Source organism: Dipteris shenzhenensis, chromosome 4, assembly GCF_047967505.1.
Source record: "Dipteris shenzhenensis isolate YYH24624 ecotype China chromosome 4, Dip_SZ_1.0, whole genome shotgun sequence".
Classification (NCBI taxonomy): domain Eukaryota; kingdom Viridiplantae; phylum Streptophyta; class Polypodiopsida; order Gleicheniales; family Dipteridaceae; genus Dipteris; species Dipteris shenzhenensis.
This window is the reverse complement of record NC_141599.1, coordinates 57,334,384-57,352,170: the sequence shown is the minus strand read 5'-3', so window position 1 is coordinate 57,352,170 and position 17,787 is coordinate 57,334,384. Positions and strand designations below refer to the sequence as shown.

The window sequence follows — 17,787 nt, the reverse complement described above, 5'->3', positions numbered from 1 at the left end:
ATCTTGAGCTGTAGTTTCCAATGATTAGCCTTCTCCTTTTTGCCTCCTTTTTAAGAGAATCTTTTTTATTAGCCTTCTCCTTTAGTGCTAGTAACTTGATGACAAGTTCTCTCTCTCACTATCCTCTCTGCTAGTTCCAATTGTGTGACTCGTGAGTTTATGAGTTAATATTGCATGCATGTGCATCTCAATTTGCCAACAGGTTGGTGCTTGTATGAAAGGATTTATGGCTTATGGATGTGAGCTTCATAGAGGTTGAAAATGAGGGGTCTAACCATCATAGAGGCTTAAGTGAAAATCACCGCCAACCTGCAACTGCCAATCATCTGACGCAATGTCAGCCCATTCTGATGGGGACTTCAATGTTAAAAGCTGAAAAGTGGAATGTTGCTTGTACATCCGCAAATGGCAGCTATCTCAGCACTTAAATTCTTTACTCAAATTCTACTCGCCAAAGATAGGCCCCAAAGATATCAAAAAAGAGCCACCAAAGCATGGCTTCCTCCCACAACTGTTGTCTTCTTCTACTGCCGTGATAAGCAGTACATCGCAACATCATGCTAAATATGCAACCGCAACTTTGCATGATTGGGACTGAGTGAATAGACACAAAGAGGGTGATATGGTAGTAAAAACACTGATTGTGTTCCTACGAGGTCCTCCTACAGTATGAGAGTTCCAAGTTACTAAAACTAAGCCACCACCTGGCTGAAGCAATAAAGAAAGTATAAAGCAACAAATGAAAGGATCTCATTCTCATACCTCACATCCAATCTCGATTAATGACCATCGTGAACTCACCTTGCATGCATGACTCAAAGCATTCCTAATGCATGCCTCATTTTGATATTGTGTTTAACAAAACTGAAACTGAAAACCTGTGGCGGTTAAATGTTCACATTCAACCTGTGGAATATTGTCTTTAATTAACAGATGGACTATAAGAGAAAATCTGACAGACATATAAAATACATCACCAATATTTGTTCTATGCACATGTCTGACTGGGGAAGGTGATAGGCTAACCTGAATGACAGGAGACATTTTGTTTACACATCCAAAATCATAATTGAAAACGCTTAATCCGATAATGTCCAAGGCCAGGCTTGAATATTCTTGTTCCATGTCAACTTCTATAAAATCAAACTTCTCCTCTTCTCCCTCAAGGAGCATGCTGTCTAACTTCTGTAGTGATCTCATTATACATTTACTAAAAACATTTACCATTGCCTCCAGGTACGCAGCATGAAACCCAGGAACAATGGCTGGCAGAACAAATATGCTCTGTTAAGTTCTGTTAAGTTGGAAATAGCAAGATCTTTAAGTAGAACAAATTCAATTTAACAGATAGAAAATGCATATTGTGGCCCTCTGTAAAAAGACACAAGAAACTCGCCTTACTAGCAAATTTTTTTCCCAAATGGACCTTTAAACAAGCAGATTCCAAGAGAAGCAACCAAGAGATTGCAAGATTTGAGCAATGGCACGCAAGTAGCTCCCCTTGGTAGCTAAGGCACCAACCAATAAAGCATTATACAGCCCCATCCCACCCAAACCACACGTAAGAAGAAAGGAGATGGAAGATAGAATAACATTGAGAAAGACTTCACGTTCAAAGGTTTTCATAAACTTAATTGGCACTAACACTGCTATTTTCAAAACCATGTGCATGACACCAAACGGTACTCACATTAAACATGACACTAGATGATGACTTTGTGCTCCCATCTCACCTACGTTTAGTCTGATCATCTTGCCAAAACAGTTTCACCTCTGATGGTGATTTTCCATATTCCTACACCTGACCTCACAGATATTCCACGCCCCACTAGCTCAACACTCTTCACTAATCACTAGCTAAACTTTTTAATGAGGTATTCTGTCAAAGCTTTCCTATGTCTTGGACACCACCAATACCTTCATCTCAATCCACAAAGTAGGAGGCCTCATAGATCTAGGTAACTACAATACTATCTTGGTGGTTAGCTCAATGGCCAATATATATGGATCCGCACAGGAGAAGCACATTAGCAAGTATGCAAAATGCGGAGGTATCCGAGACACGGATCAAGTAGGTTTCAAGCAGGATCAATCTACCCTCGTCTTTGAAAGGTCTTTTGACTTTGTGCCATGAGATTGTCTCAACCTCGCCACGTCGGGACCTACATACACGGGATGATGTTAAGTGACTACTCATAGCTTTATATGAGAGATTTATAGGCGAGATTCACATTGCGCAAGATTGCTAGCACCATTGTGTAATTTAGTGAGGTCTTTCAAGGCTGTTTGGGTTGAACATTTCAACCTCATACCTCACTTTTGGGGTAAAGGCTACTAGATACTTCTTCCTTCCATCATCCTCGCTCTTCTCATGTAACTCTAACGAGAGTTTCCAGAACCTAGCTATGAATTCAGCGTTACTCTTGAAACCTTTCCCAACGGAAGGTCAATTCTTCTTCACGCCTCGGAGGCATGAAAGTGGCCTTAAGTTGCTCTACAAATTTGGACCATTGAAGAATAAGGACCACCACATCAAAGCATCCTTCTGTAGATGCAGTGTGGCAAGAGCAAGCTTCTCGTGGTCGGTCTTATCTTGATGGGCAAAATATAGGTCAGAATCCACTTGAGGATTTTATCCGCCTCTCTTGCTCCATCATACATTGGGAATTCTATTCTCTCTCGAGGTTGAAATTTGGCTCTCTTCGAGGGGATACCTAAATCTTCATCCCCAAATTTCAGCATTCTCTTAGTCCCAAATGTTGTCATAATGGACTGTTAAATCATATGGCTAAGCTGAGAAACCAGCCTATCAACGGAAGACTCCTCTCTCCCTCTTGCACTTGGATTATAATCCATGTGTATGGGATTTTGAGTTAAAGGCATAAATTCAGCGCCTTGCTCTTGGATGGACTCGTTTCTCCCTTCATTTGTAACTCTCACCTACATTATCCTCTTCAAGAGGAGGTGATGCTGTTCTCTCCCTATCTCCTTCTCGTAGTGGAGGAAAAAGGACAAGTTCATTATTAAATATCCCTTCTCCTTCCATTCTTTCCTTTTAGTAATACAAGAGAGAAAATGACTTGCTGTAATTTCAGAAAAGGGGTTTATTTTATAGCAAAAGTCAAGTGTTGTAGAGTTGGTGGTATTTATCCGACTCCCGCTTCACTTGTGTCAAAGAAACCACTTCAAATGACCTCTTCTTGCTTCTCTTTCAGCCTTTCTTCATTGTTTTTATGCTGTAAACTGGTACACTCCGTTTGGGCTACTTGTTTCCGTTGGGGACAACGGGGGGGGTCTCTTTTCCTCACAGTTTAAGGGTTTTAAGGGTCTATTCGCACCGGGGGGGGTCACCCAGTTAGGACACCCTGTTCCCTGTCCAAAGACCCAAAAAATCAGAGAAATCCCTTACCTCATGAGTTCCAGATTCGAGCCTTCCTCCAAATTTCGGAGTCTGGCAACCCTGTTTTCCTGCATTCAGCAAACCAAATTTCGGAGTCTAGCAGCCCTATTTTCTTGCGTTCAGCGGCCCTCCGCCTTCGCACACAGGTTCGACGACAGGCCTGTTTCGCGCATGGTTCTTCGAGGTTCCGTGCGAGGGTTTCACGCACATTGCCTTTCGTCCGGTTCTCCGCACACATGCCTTTCCGCAGCACTTTTCCACTATGTCTTCCGTCTAGTCTCCTCTGTGCGCCACCTTCTCGTACGGCTACCTTCCGCATTGGCTTCTATCTCGCACACTTGCGCCCTCCCTCCTCCTCCTCTTCCCGTCCCGGTCATGGATCGTCGATGCTCTGATACCAAATGTGAAGAACTAGACTTTTCGAGAATGCAAATGTGTGCAATGCATTCAGAATTCGAATGCCAATTGGCCCTCCAATGGGGAAGAGCGCCCTCGTGAGAGTACTTGTTTCTATTTTCTACCTACATGCAAGGTGGGAGAGAGATGACGGATGAATGCCAGGTGAATGAAGAATGCTACATGAGATTCACAATGAAAGGGTGATACCCTTTAATTAATGTCCGTTGAGATCACTCAAGTTCCATCTCCCCATTTACACCTACCTTTAGCCTATGATCCATGCATCTACCATTCAATGCACCTTAATACACCCTTCCCTTTCTATTGCCCCTAGAACCTCGACACGTGTGTGCACATTTTTTATTAATACAATAAGAATCACATGTCCAAATTCGATGCCGTCTGAAGCAGTGGCTCTAGCTCGACTAGTCCTATCTACTGAGATGATCCACCACCATAACAAATCGGTCGGTGTCCATCATAAATACAAATACATGTTACACCATTGACGTATAATATATAATAATGTTTTAATGTCTACTAATCATGGATTAGTGATTTCTCTTGTCATGACAACCTGTAGGAGCTCCAAAGGTTCCTGTCTTTCCACTTTGCATTCCTGGCTGCATGCCAATATTGCCATACATCATGTTGGGCATTACAGGCTGCATTCCCCCAAATACATTGCCTTGCATCCCTTGCACCCCAAGCTGTAAACCAACAGGGTAATTTCCAAGCATTCCTTGACCATCATTAACTTGACCAGCCATTGCTTGAAATACTGAACCCCCACCAACATACCACGGATGCATAAAGGGTTGGGGAACAGCTTGCTGCCCTTGATTTAGATTCTGAAAATCAGCCCCTTGGCCATGCATAACCATACTAGGACCTTGAAAGGGCTGCATCCCTACAACTCCCTATACATTTGGCAATATTGGAGGCTGTCCATCCAATGGATTCACTCCAAATGGCTGTTTTTGAACCCCACTAGGCTCCCCTGAATGAGAATGCTTCTTTCTCTCCTTGGACCTCAAAGGAGTATGCATAAACTCAAGGAATCTCAGGTCCTACGTGAGCTGTGTGAGTGCTCCCACAGCGCTCCCTAACTGTGTCTTAAAAATAGCATCGGCTTCCTCTGCATCCTCAGCCTCTTTTGACCCTTTTGACCGAGAGGCACTCACACCAAAAGCATTTACCACGAGCTGTGCCTCAATATTCTGGTCATCCTGGAAGGCTCCGTCATGCATAGATTGCTCTTCTTGCCCATCATGGGAGGACTTCCCCTCCATATCCCAATCATTATCTGTCAAAGACATATTTGCTGATTTTCTTCTCGCTAGAATCGAATTACAACAAACAACACTTCACCAGAGACAATCACAGGCTCACCTCCTTAAGAAACATGGTGATATCCCCGCGCAATGGAGCCATGAAACCAGCCTTAAGGCCAACAGGAGGGCGGTAAAACACTAACCAACAAAAGCCTTCACAATAAAATACTCAGCAAACACTCCACAGACAAATAAAGGGAGCTAGAGCGCTCCTGCTCAAAGTACACAGATTGGCCCCAAAGCCTTGGCACCCCTTTCCGTATTTCTTTATTAAATGGAGAAACCCCTAAAAAGATTACACAATGACCTTGTTCTTAGTTGCATTCAAAGTATCTATCAATACTCAATAGGCATCAATAATCTAGGCAATGACCCTGCTGGGTCCTTCTCTTACAATCTCCCCAGGCCGAATGTTATGCTAGTCTTTTGCATGCGTGGTAGAAGATTAGACTTTTGAAAGTTCATCTACAAGCCAGCTACCAAAGCATACAATGATAAAGCACTCTTGAGCTAAGAAAGATACTTCTCTGTGTTCTTGGAAGTGAAGAAAGAGTCATGAGCATACACTAGTGGAATCATGAACCTCTCCCCATGCATCTCTAATCCATGGCAGCTACATGTAGCAACAATGTGACCCATGTAAAGAAGCATGGGATGAGTAGCTATTTCATATGGCAATGCACTAAGAGGGCATCCTTGACGTACTGAACGAACAAAGAGTCCAATCATTAGTTACATCTCAAGAAGCTGTAATATCATGATATAGACAATAAATGAGATGCTGCATCTTTTCCCCAAACCCTAGTTGAAATCCCATTGCACAATGTCAAATGCTTTAGCAATATCCACTTGTAACAAGAGAACATCTTGCTTAGTATATTTTAAATATCCTATCCCAACATAAGCATTAGCGCTATTATCCTTACTATGTCTACGGAGAATGAACTCATATTAAGCAGGATGCAGCCAGCATACAGGAAACCTTTGATATGGTTGACAACTCTTAGCAACAAGCTTGTAGATGACTGGCATAAGAGTAATGGGACTCGAGTCAGCAAAAGATTCATGATAAATCATATGCTGCATCTTTTCCCCTAACCCCAGTAGTTGCATATCTACGAGATGAAATCCCATTGCAGAGTGTCAAATGCTTTAGCAATATCCACTTGTAAAAAGAGAACATCTTGCTGAGTAAATTTTGCATATTCTATCCCAACTAAACATTAGCACTATTATCGATACTATGTCTCCGGAGGATGAACTCATATTAAGCAGGATGCAGCCAGCATGCTGGAAACCTTTGATACGGTTGACACTATCTTAGCAACAAGCTTGTAGATGCCTGGCATAAGGGTAATGGAACTGGAGTCAGCAAAAGATTCACACAAGTTTTTTGTAGGGAATAATTTGACCAACCCTTTTTCCCAACTAGCTGGCATTTGCTGAGTCTCCCAGGCATAATTCATCATATTAGCAATGTGGGTGAAGGGGCATCCCAATACTCAAGAAAAAACTCTGCAAAGAGTCCATCCCAGCCCAAAGACTTCCATTTGCCACATGATCTTATTGCATCTCTCAACTCTCTTTCTTTGGAAAGTGCCTCAACCTGCATGGCCTGTTCATGTGGCATAATTACACACACATGTCAAACAATCTCCTGTCTCACCGACAATACATCCTGTGACAGGAAAGAAACATACGCAAACTGTATGGCATAGTGGCTCACGCAGGCCTAGGCTGACTGTGCCCGTGAGGTGGACCAGTTACCATCAGCATTTTTCACCCGGCAAATGTTTTCACATTCACACACACATAGAGAGAGAGGGGGAGGGATATATAGGAGACCTTTGGAAGCATCTACGATGAGCAAAGGGGTAGGCAGAACACTTCTGATCTTTCCAGATATGAAAAACATGGAAACTGTGCACAGGCCTACTCCAAAATGGTTGGGTGAGCATGGATTTGATGAGGCAAACATTAGACAGATGCAGGGATTACATTTCAGCTTACCTTGTATACACCTTGCCAAGAAGCTCATCTTAAGGAGGGTAGAAGCATACACCAAGGTTATGCACACATACTAATAGCAAATGGGCCACCATGCCCAGGAGGGCTCTTGACTCCATGTGCTAAGGAAAGAACAGAAAAAGAATTACTATGGCTTTAGAGTACGAGACCCCACAAAGGGTGGTACTTAGAACCCCACAATTTGAACAGGTTAGCAGTGCTAAACAAATAGTAACATAAAAGCACAGCTTGTGAATAAGTTATTTCATGTTCATAACAATCGCACCTATGTGGAGGATAGCATTCCAAGTTGTGTAATATCAGGAATTTGTCTAGACAATGCAGCAGAAAATGGAAATGAACATAAGATAGGAAATATATTTTGCTTACCCCGCCTTCGAGACCTCCATGTATCCAGATCTGCTGGGATCAAGCCTTTACCCATGATTGGTTCCAAAATATCAGCAAGAACACCCTGCATAGACATAATAATTACATAACTCAATCAGACAACAATCTTCAAGTTCGGAAACTCTGTGATTGTCTCAACAAAACTGTATTGAAGCCAGCTCAATGGGGTTTGCCTCCCTTAATATCAGTACATAGATTGCACACAGACAATTGCTTTATATATATATATATATACCTTTGTAAGACTAGAATGTATCCAATCATACAAATATAGATTTTTTGCAATTCTAAAGTCCAAAAATCTACACAGAAAATAAAAGAGATAATGAAAGAGAAGAAAAAAGAGGCAACAAAAACTTTTTTGAAAAACAAAAGGAAGGCATACTTAGCAAGCAAAGGAACACTTATGTCATCATCAGTGCCTTGCTATCAAATACCTGAAAACACCAAACTGAGGCCTGGAAGACAATACAAACCACCTATGAAGCATAACCATTTATAGATGAAAAGTCTCTTGGCAATGCAAACACCACAGACCATAGCAAAAAGATTACGCAACTCTGTATGTTCTGAGCTTCAGCAAACCAGTACTTCTTAACCAATCACCCAGCTTGTCTATCACATAAGGATAGAGTCAGCTTGGCGAGATACAAATGTTCCCATTAGAGAACTATGATGAAAACCATGATCATTACAGCCCTAAGACACTTCATCCATTTGCATATGTCAAGACTCACGCAAAACACCTAACGGGAAGTTCTTCCTTCACGCACTTTTAATAGCTAAGTGACAGCCTCCAGAATTCCCCTAGCATGCGTATTCACACCACAAACATGATTTTCTACAGCACAATATAGTTGTTCAGTTTTTGAAGCATTAACAAGTCCTCATAAGATTTATGTGATGATTGAGCTCCTTGCCAATGAAATTTTGAGAAGGCTGTATTGAGAACATTATCGTTCACAGCAACAGCATGTGGTTAGATAAAATGCACATCTTACCAAACTGAAGGGACACCAAACCACAGGTTTGCTCAGCAAACAGATGTTTTCATGAATGAAGCTACATACAATCTGCAAAGAAGAGTATGTTAGAATTATAGATATAATTCAGCAGTGACCAATGTAATTTAATAAGCTAGTTAGGGGCACTTTTCCCTCTTTAAGAGGTTTTTCCCCCTAACCGCAGTTAGTTCACTAGCTATGGTTAGTGACTACTAAGGTTTTGTCACTAGGACAAAATCTTATCTCTCACTCTTTGAGTTGTACTCTTTACACTCTTCTATTGCAACTCAGCTCTCAAGCTTTCAGCTCTCAAGCTCTCACTCTCTTGCTCTCTCTCTCTCCGCAATCTCTCACATTTGGTATCAGAGCAGGCTGATCCTGCTCCTTACTCCTTCCTCGTTGAGCTCTTGCCTCCAGCCCAAGCTCCTTGTGCCCGTACAGTTCGTGAACTTGCTGCTTCATCCTGCCGTCCGTACCAGCTCGAAGTTTGACCCGTACCTGCTCGAAGCAGTCAAACGACTGTCCGTACAGTCCGTACAACTGTACTGAATCCGTACCCTGCGCCACTCGCCTATACATGCCCCGTACTCAGCTATACCCACCGTACCTACACATTCCGTACCGGTCGTACATTCCACATCGCCGTACGTACGTTCGCCGTACATTTCGTACAACCTTTGCGTATACGTTGTCCGTACCGACACGTACCTCTTTCGTACTGGATCTGCCTTTTCGTACCGCAAGTGTGGCGCCGTACAGTTGCAGTCCTCCGTACATCATTGGATGCTGGTTGCCATACAATACGTACGGTTGTTCACAATCTTCCGTACATTTCCGTACAAACTGCCGTACAGACAGACTGACAGTTCCATACTATCTGTCCGTACAGTTTGCAGGTGATCTTAGGCAGGCACATCTTGCAAACAGCCATTGTTTGGCTCAGTTCTTTGGAAGAATTTGGGGCATCCTGTTTGTTGCAGACATTGCAATCAATTTGTAGTTTCAGAGCTACACTTGGAGCAAACATTGCAGATTTGGTCTGAAATTTGGGGCTTTCTGCTGAAATTGCAAAATTTGGGGCTTTCTCAGCTTATGCCCCTCTCTGGTTGCAATTTCAAGCTCGAAATTTGGGGCTTTTGATTCTGCAGTACAATTTCTTGAAGAAATTTTGGGATTTTGTGATTACACTGCAATTTTGCAGTAAAATTTGGGGCTTTTGCAGACAGAGGGTAATTCTTGCAACATTTGGGGCTTTTGATCAATTTGCCCCTTTCCGGTTGCAATTTCAGGCCCATTTTGGGGCTTTTGTGTTGGGAGAGCAATTTCTGGAGTTTTCAATTCATACTGCCTTTCTTGAAGTGTTTTGCAGCACTTTTGGCAGATTCTGGAGAGTTTTTGATGCTTGGACAGATTTCTGACAATGCAAGTACAAAAATCTGAGTTGCATTTACAGCCAGTGCTTGGCTGTGTTTTTTGGGAGTTGTGCATTTCATTCCCAGTAAGGGAATTCAGTTTTGTATCTGCTTAAATCTCTTTCTAAGATATGGCCCAGCAAAATCAGAATGACTTCCAGTTTGGTGGTCTTTCACAGGAAGACAAGTTGGATGGTACCAACTACTCCCTCTGGATTTTTACGGTACGCAACATTCTGATTTCTCGCAATTTATGGGATTATGTGAATGGGGGTGAGATCCGACCAGCAGGTATGGCACCTAATACCCGTCCTCAGCAAGGAGGTGGAAGAGGTCGTGCACAGGGTGCAGCTGCAGAACAAGTTGTTGGTGCAGCTATAGCCACTACTCGAGAGCAGAAGAGATGGGATTCACGGGATGCCTTAGCTTTGTCATGCATCTCTCTTTCAGTGAAAAGATTTATCATTTCGCATATCCGGTCGTGTAAGACCTCGAAGGCAGCGTGGGATATTTTAGAAAGCATGTATGCAGCCCGGAATGATGCAAGGGTATCTTTCTTGAAAAGAGAGTTAAGTCATACACATATGGAAGAGGGTGACTCCATGTCAGTCCACCTCACAAAGTATAGGATCTCAAAGAGCAATTATTAAACATAGATGAGATTATTCCTGATTCAGAGATGATTACTACCACTCTGAATTCTCTTCCTGAGTCTTATCTCAGCTTTCATACCTCGCTGAACTTATCATTGAGGGGGGGTGCAAATCCTCTCACTTTTCATGACTTGATAGGACTTCTGCTTCAGGAAGAGCAGACCAGGAAAAACTTGGCTTCACGTGCGGGTGAACAAGCTATGCTCTCAAAGTTTAAATCAAAAACAAAGGGACAGGCAAAGACATCAGTAAATCACCCTTCCAGTGGGTCAGGACAGCCTTCACAAAAAGCTAAAAATGATGCAAGTAAGCCCAAGAAGAAGGGTTTTTGTCACTACTGCAAAAAGCCAGGTCATCACATTGCAGAATGCAGGAAAAGGCTTGCAAAAGAGAAGAAAAACAGCTCCGGTATGGCTGTTTCAGATTCAGCTCCTCATGCATTTGACAGTGGGGATGCTGCAGCCAACTTTGTTGGACAGGATTATGCCTTTTTATCTTGCATTTTAGATTCTAGACTGGCTGCTCCAGATGCTCGGGATAGTACAGCCACTTGTAATGATGATACATATGCATTTTTGACTTGCAGTTATGACTCCTCTACGGATGCATCTGCTTTCAGTGTCAATGAAACACTGAACACTTGGTATTTTGACAGCGGTGCATACAAGCACATCACTTCTAGGAAGTGTCTTTTTACTTCCTTGCATCCACCTCCCGTTGGTAAGAAAGTCACTTCTGCCAATAACTCATCATATTCAGTACGTGGCACGGGAGATGTTGAGCTTACTGCCATTGATGGCTCAATTTTCAGACTTTCAGATGTCTTATATGTGCCTGGTATCACCAAAAATCTTATTTCAGTGTCCACTCTTAACAGAATTGGATTTCAGGTCATCTTTGAGGATGACAAATGTGTTGTTTGAGACAGGGAAGATGATTATGCCTTAAGATTATCTGGTACTCTGCTGCGTGGGCTTTTTCAGCTTGATCTTTTTGAGAAAAGAGCAGCCCATGCTCTTGCAGTTTCTACCCCTACTGCTGCCATGCAGAATGCAGAATTATGGCATGCCCGATATGGCCACATACATTACAACAACTTGATGACACTTCAGAAGCATTCTATGGTTGATGCATTGCCACCTCTTGAGATACCTCCTCCACATGCCTGTGAAGGGTGCATTTTAGGCAAGATGCATAGATTCCCCTTCAAGAAGGATGGTTCAGTCAAAGCTGTCCGCAAATTACAGCTTATACACAGTGATGTCTATGGTCCCATGAGGACTCCATCATTGGGTGGTCATCTCTACTTCGTTACATTTATTGATGATTACTCCAATTTCACTTGGGTCTTTGGGCTGAGGCGCAAATCAGAAGTGTACATGGTGTTTAAACACTTTTCAGCCATGGTTGAAATTGAAACCGAACTCAAGATACAGACATTGCGCACAGATAGAGGTGGGGAATACTTGTCTGCAGATTTTGATGCTTTTATGAAAGGCAAGGGTATTGTGCATCAGCTCACGGTGAGGCTGACCCCTCAGCAAAATGGCAAAGCTGAGAGGAAAAATAGAACTCTCATGGAGATGGACAGATGTATGCTGAAAAGCAAACACATACCTCACAAATTCTGGCTTGAGGGTCTGATGTGTGCCAATTACATTTTGAATCGGGCTCCCACTAGGGCTTTAAAAACAAAAACTCCCTATGAGGTCTGGAATGGGAGAAAGCCTTCAGTGGATCATTTCCGAGTCTTTGGATGCCTTGCTTATGCTCATGTGCCAGTTGAATTTAGGCACAAGTTGTCAGATAAAGCCATTAAGTGCATATTTGTTGGGTACAGTGCAGAAAGCAAGGGGTACCGTCTCTACAATCCTGCTACACGCAAGATCATTGCCAGTAGAGATGTGATATTTGCTGAAAATTCAGCTCACACTCAGGCTGAATTTCAAATGCCTTCTTCTTCAGAGGATGTCTTTGAGGGGTTACTACCCATTGCCTTGGGTTCCCCTGCTGATATTTCTGATGCAAATCAGAATTTACAGCCACCTCCCGATGCTTTAGTTCCGCCACAGGATGTCTTGCCACCTCCACAAGCAGTGGAACAGGTGGTGCAGCAAGAAATTGCAGACATACATGCAGCAAAAACAGTCCCAAACTGGCTGTTACAGACTCTCAGGGAGAGTAAAATTGATGCTCCATTACCTGGCAGGACTCGCAGTGCAGCAAGGCACATGGAAGGTGCTAATTCAGTGGAATCAGCATATGCAGGTACTCTTCTTGATGAGGAGGAGCCTGCCACATTCGAAGAGGCAAAGGACAATGTGCATTGGATGAATGCCATGCACGATGAGTTGCAGTCCATTGAAAAAAATCAGACTTGGGATGTTGTAGACTTGCCACCAGGTAAACATGCCATTGGCACACGATGGGTTTTCAAGGTCACTCAAGCTTTCAGCTCTCAAGCTCTCACTCTCTTGCTCTCTCTCTCTCCGCAATCTCTCACAGAGTATTCTGAGTATAGTGGAAAAACAGCAGATTAAGGTAGAGGCTGGGTTGGAAAAACAATCAATGCAAGAAAGGATGAGCATGTGTATTGTAGGGGCCCTTTAGAGGGATTTTAGGTGGGACATGTGGAGGGACTATATAAGTCTCCATCCACCACTCATTGTATGACTTTTGATGTGACATCTAATCCTATCTACTCTCCCACCTCGTTCCTGCTAACTGCTCTCTCTCTCTCTCTCTCTCTCTCTCTCTCTCTCTCTCCATTCGTCGCCTCAGAAGCCTCTTCATCTCTCTGATCTGTTTGTCGCCTCAGGAGCCTCTCCATCCGTACGTCGCCTGAGAAGCCTCTCCGTCTCTCTGTTCTGTTCATCATCTCAGGAGCCTCTCCGTCCGTTCGCCGCCTAAGAAGCCTCTCCGTCTCTCTATTCATCGTCTCAGGAGCCTCTCCGTCCGTTCGTCGCCTGAGAAGCCTCTCCATCTCCTTGTTTATTGCCTCTTCATCTCTTGTTTGTCACCTCAGCAGCAGCCTCTCCACCGTTAGCCGCTTGTCCTTAGCATTTCGTCCTCTGCAGCTCGTCGCCCTGCCTCAGCAGCTCGTCGTTCCATAGCAGCTCGCCTCCTCAAGCTCAAGCCTCTCCCGTCTAAAACAGTAGCAGGTTCCTAGGGGAGTTGAGGGACTCCGGGTGGGCTGAAGCCCCCCAGCCCATCTCAGGGGTTAACTTGTAGGAGAGGGGTCTTTTTCTGATTTGCATAGGCCAACATGGAGACTCCGAAGGTGCCCAAGCCCAAGGCTTTCACCCCTGCCACCCCCGTGAAACTCTTGAAGCCCTTGTACTCGTTTGTTGCAGGTTTCAACCAAACTCCCATCCCATATGCGAAAACTTATCAGACGATAAAGCCCCCCGATCCACAAGAGCGTATCTACCACCTAGAACTTGAAGTCCGTGAATTCAGACTTCAACTTGCAACTTTGGAAAGGAAGGTCCACGATATGAAGGGGAATGGAAAGCAAGAGGTCATCAAGGAGGTATTGCACAAGTGTAATGCATCTCCCCCAACACCAAAGTTGCTTTCTAGAGTTCAAGAAATGGTCCATACTCACTTGAAATCTATGAAACAAGAGATGACAGCAAACGTAAACAGTAAAGTAAACAAAGCTTAGCTAAACAGGGAAGTGAAAGAGCAGCAAACCAGGGAAGCCAACAAGCAGATCTTGCATGTGGGAGGGCTACCGAGAGGTTGCCTTGATACAAAGGAATTCACAGAAGGTTGCCTAAAAGAGAAGATACCACAAGTAGAATGGGATTCAGATGCTATCTTGAGTATTGAGCCAAAGGGAACACGGATACAAATCTTTCTCAGTGACAAGGTAGCCACGACCAAGATTCTTCGACAAACACACAAGTTGAAGGGCACGAAGAAATGGATATCTGAGGAACTCACCCCAACACAGCTCAAGCAAAGAACCACTGAGCTTGTAAAGGTGAAAGAAGCCAGAAAAGCAGGAAAGTGGGCAGTCTACCGAGATGGGATCGCACTAACTAGAGATTTCACATCTAAACCTAAAGACCCTCAGTCTTAAACTGATGTAATGTAGGCCATTTTTTGATATAGTGCTAGAACTTAGACGCATGCTAAATAATCTCGAGCTGAGTAGCCATGTGCACTTCTCGACTCTCTGAGTCTCAGAGATGCAGTAGCAACTCTTTTTTGGGTGTGTATTTTGTCTCATAGTCCCGTGAGGGCTTCTGAAGACGTTACTCTCTCTCTCTCTCTCTCTCTCTCTCTCTCTCTCTCTCTCTCTCTCTCTCTATCTATCTCTCTCTCTTTCCTACCTCATTCTCTCACTCCTACCCCTTCTCCTCCCCCTCTTCCCCTATCTCTCTCTCCCTTCTACTCCTCTATCCCCCTTTCTCCAAATCTATCCCTACCCTTTTTCTACATTGGTATCAGAGCCCCGACTCTGGCACCTCTGTTTCCTCCTTCATCCTTTGTCCTGCTTTCCCATGCACCAAGCCATTTCTTACGAATATGAGTGGCGCCAAGCAACATCACCGTCAAGGCAATGAATGATTTTTGTCCTCTTTCAAGTGGAGAACACCCCTTCGTACATCAGAGACGTTGGAAGCCTGACAGCCATCTGCTATTCATTGCAAACAACCTAGCTTGTCAGTAGGGCCCTAGATTTCACGATCGAATAATGGGCTAGTACTTGCCAGCAAGCAACCCCAAGGAAGAGAACCGACAAGGCAAAGACGGAAGAACTATTGTCTCATCGACACCGCAGAAGCTCCCTCATCCAACAGTCGTTCCACCACTATATCGAGCCTGCCAGTCTCGTTTACACACGCTCCATCACACCAACCGTCGCCAAGGCCCGCCTTGCTGGTTTCATTACCCACACTGCTAATCTCGTGTCGCCATCGCTACCACCCCGCATGCCCTTGCCACGCTGCGACGACGCCCCCTTTCGTCCGCGTTGCACAGTTCCCAACCTTAGCAATTGCTAAGATTCTGAGGTTAGTCGGGGTTTAGGTTGGCTAGGTTAGTGGATTGGGTTAGGTTAGGTTTAATTAGTTAGGTTTGGGAAAGACGTACATGTACGGACCAGCTGTGCCTGCATTTGTACGGCCTGTGTATGGACCTGTCATCTGCATTTATTAAAGTACGGACTACGTCAACAGGCATTAATTGCTGTACGGAGCTACCTCAAGTTGCGTGCCAGTTAGATTGAAGCTTTCTCAGTATTTTGGAGCTGCCTCGAGCTGTGTGCCAACGTTTGGAGCCATTTGGAGCGTGCTGAATTGATCTGGAGACTTTGCAGGCATAAGCTTTGAAGCTTGGGCAGATTTTTGGAAGATTTTTGGCACTTGATTCTAAGAGGTTGCCTTTCTCTCATTTGCTTTGCCAGTTGGTGCATTTGTCTTGTATTTCAGCACCACGTGTGGTGGCAAAGATGATTTGTTTGGGCTGATTGGGGCCGATGACAAGCTTGATGGCACCAATTATCCCATGTGGTCATACATGATGGGACATGTTTTGGTTGCCAAGAATCTATGCTCAGAAGTAGGAGCATGTATCAAGCTAGATCCCTTCTTTCTAGTGGAGATGGAATCGTTTGAAATGATCTTGGCTAGAATAAGTACTAGCTATTTAAGCATCAAACTATAGTTTGATTTGTGAGTCTTCTCATACTTTTAGTCAAGCTTAAACATATGAACATTACAAATATGGTTTATGGCATATTGTTTCACGTTCTGAGGCTAGGCCTACACGCACTGTGACTTCTGGTGCTACACCTACAGCCTCTGCTTCTTCAGGTGATGGGTCTTCAGGTGATGGTTCTAATGCTACAGCTAGGACACCTGCACCTCCTGCTCCAGGTGCTTTGCCTCCTTCATCGGAGCAAATACAGTGGGATGATCGTGATGCCAAAGCACATGCCTTGATTGCTCTTTCAGTGACACGGCTTATTACCCCTCATATTCGGTCTTGCAAGAGAACTAAACAGCATGGGATCAACTTGCATCTTTGTATCAGGTGCGGAATGAGGCGAAGGTTGCCTATCTCCGCAAGCACTTGAAAGATTTAAAGCTTGATGAGGGTGGTAACATGGATGCCTATCTCACTAATGTGAAGGATTTGAAAGAGCAGTTGGCCAACATTGATGAGATTATGCCTGATTCTCAATTGGTTACTAATACCCTTGATGGGTTGCCTGATTCATATCAAGGCTTTGCCACTACATTGAGGTTGGTCGCAGGGGGTGATGCCAATCATTTCTCATTTGACCAGCTTGTTGCTCTTCTTCTTCAGGAGGAGCAAAGTCATGTGAATCGCAATGCTACTATGGCTAGTGAAGCATTTGCTTCCCATCACAAACAAAAAGGTAAAGGAAAGGTTTCAGCTGAAAAATCCTCTCATTCCCATGCTGATCATTCACATGGTGCCTCTTCTTCAGGGGATAACAAAAAGAAGAAGAGATGTAATTATTGCAAGAAACCTAGGCATGATATTTCTGAATGCAAGAAGCGCATAACATCTTAAAAGAAAAAGAAGTCTGGTCTTGCAGTATCTGGTTCTTCTAGTACACAAGATCGGCATGAGTCCGCTAATTTCGCACAAGACCAGCATTAGGCTTTCTTGGTTACATGTCAGTATAATCCTGATGTTCATGATGCTTGTATGGCAGTTTCATATGTTCGTGATGCCTGGTTCTTTGATAGTGTTGCTAGCAAGCACATCACTTCTTGCAGGAAGTTATTCAGCTCATTGGAGCTTACATCTAAGGAGGGCAGTGTCGCATGTGTCAATAATGCATCATATACCACGACAGCTTGATGCCTTTGTTTCCATCCGATGCTCGGGATGATGTTCCATCTGAGGTTGTACCTCCTCCATCTGTTGGTCATTTGAAGCCACATGTGCAGCTAGAAATTCAGCCTGATATGCCTCTCATTGATCAGATCATTTGCACAGGGCTCTTGACCAAGAAAGAGCAGAAATTCAAAAGCCCAAAAAGGTGCCCCGTTGGCTCCTTGACACATTAAAAGACAGCAAACAAGAGATACTCCTCTGCCAGCCCGTACGAGAGTAGCTGTGCGGAAAGAGCATGCTCGTTTTGTTGCTTATGCTTTGGTTGCTACAACATGCAATGTTTCA

The 17,787-nt window shown here is 43.9% G+C and overlaps 1 protein-coding gene across 1 annotated transcript in view; it reads right to left on the bottom strand.

Moving 5' to 3' along the window:
- The window catches only part of CYP97B3 (cytochrome P450, family 97, subfamily B, polypeptide 3), a 147,167-nt gene that overhangs the window by 116,889 nt on the left and 12,491 nt on the right, over window positions 1–17,787 (bottom strand). The window contains exons 4-5 of the mRNA XM_087373252.1: window positions 7,531–7,615; window positions 1,027–1,265 (exon numbers count right to left, since the gene is read on the bottom strand). Of these exons, the coding sequence (XP_087229378.1) occupies window positions 1,027–1,265; window positions 7,531–7,615 (324 nt within the window). The remainder of the gene's footprint in view (window positions 1–1,026; window positions 1,266–7,530; window positions 7,616–17,787) is intronic.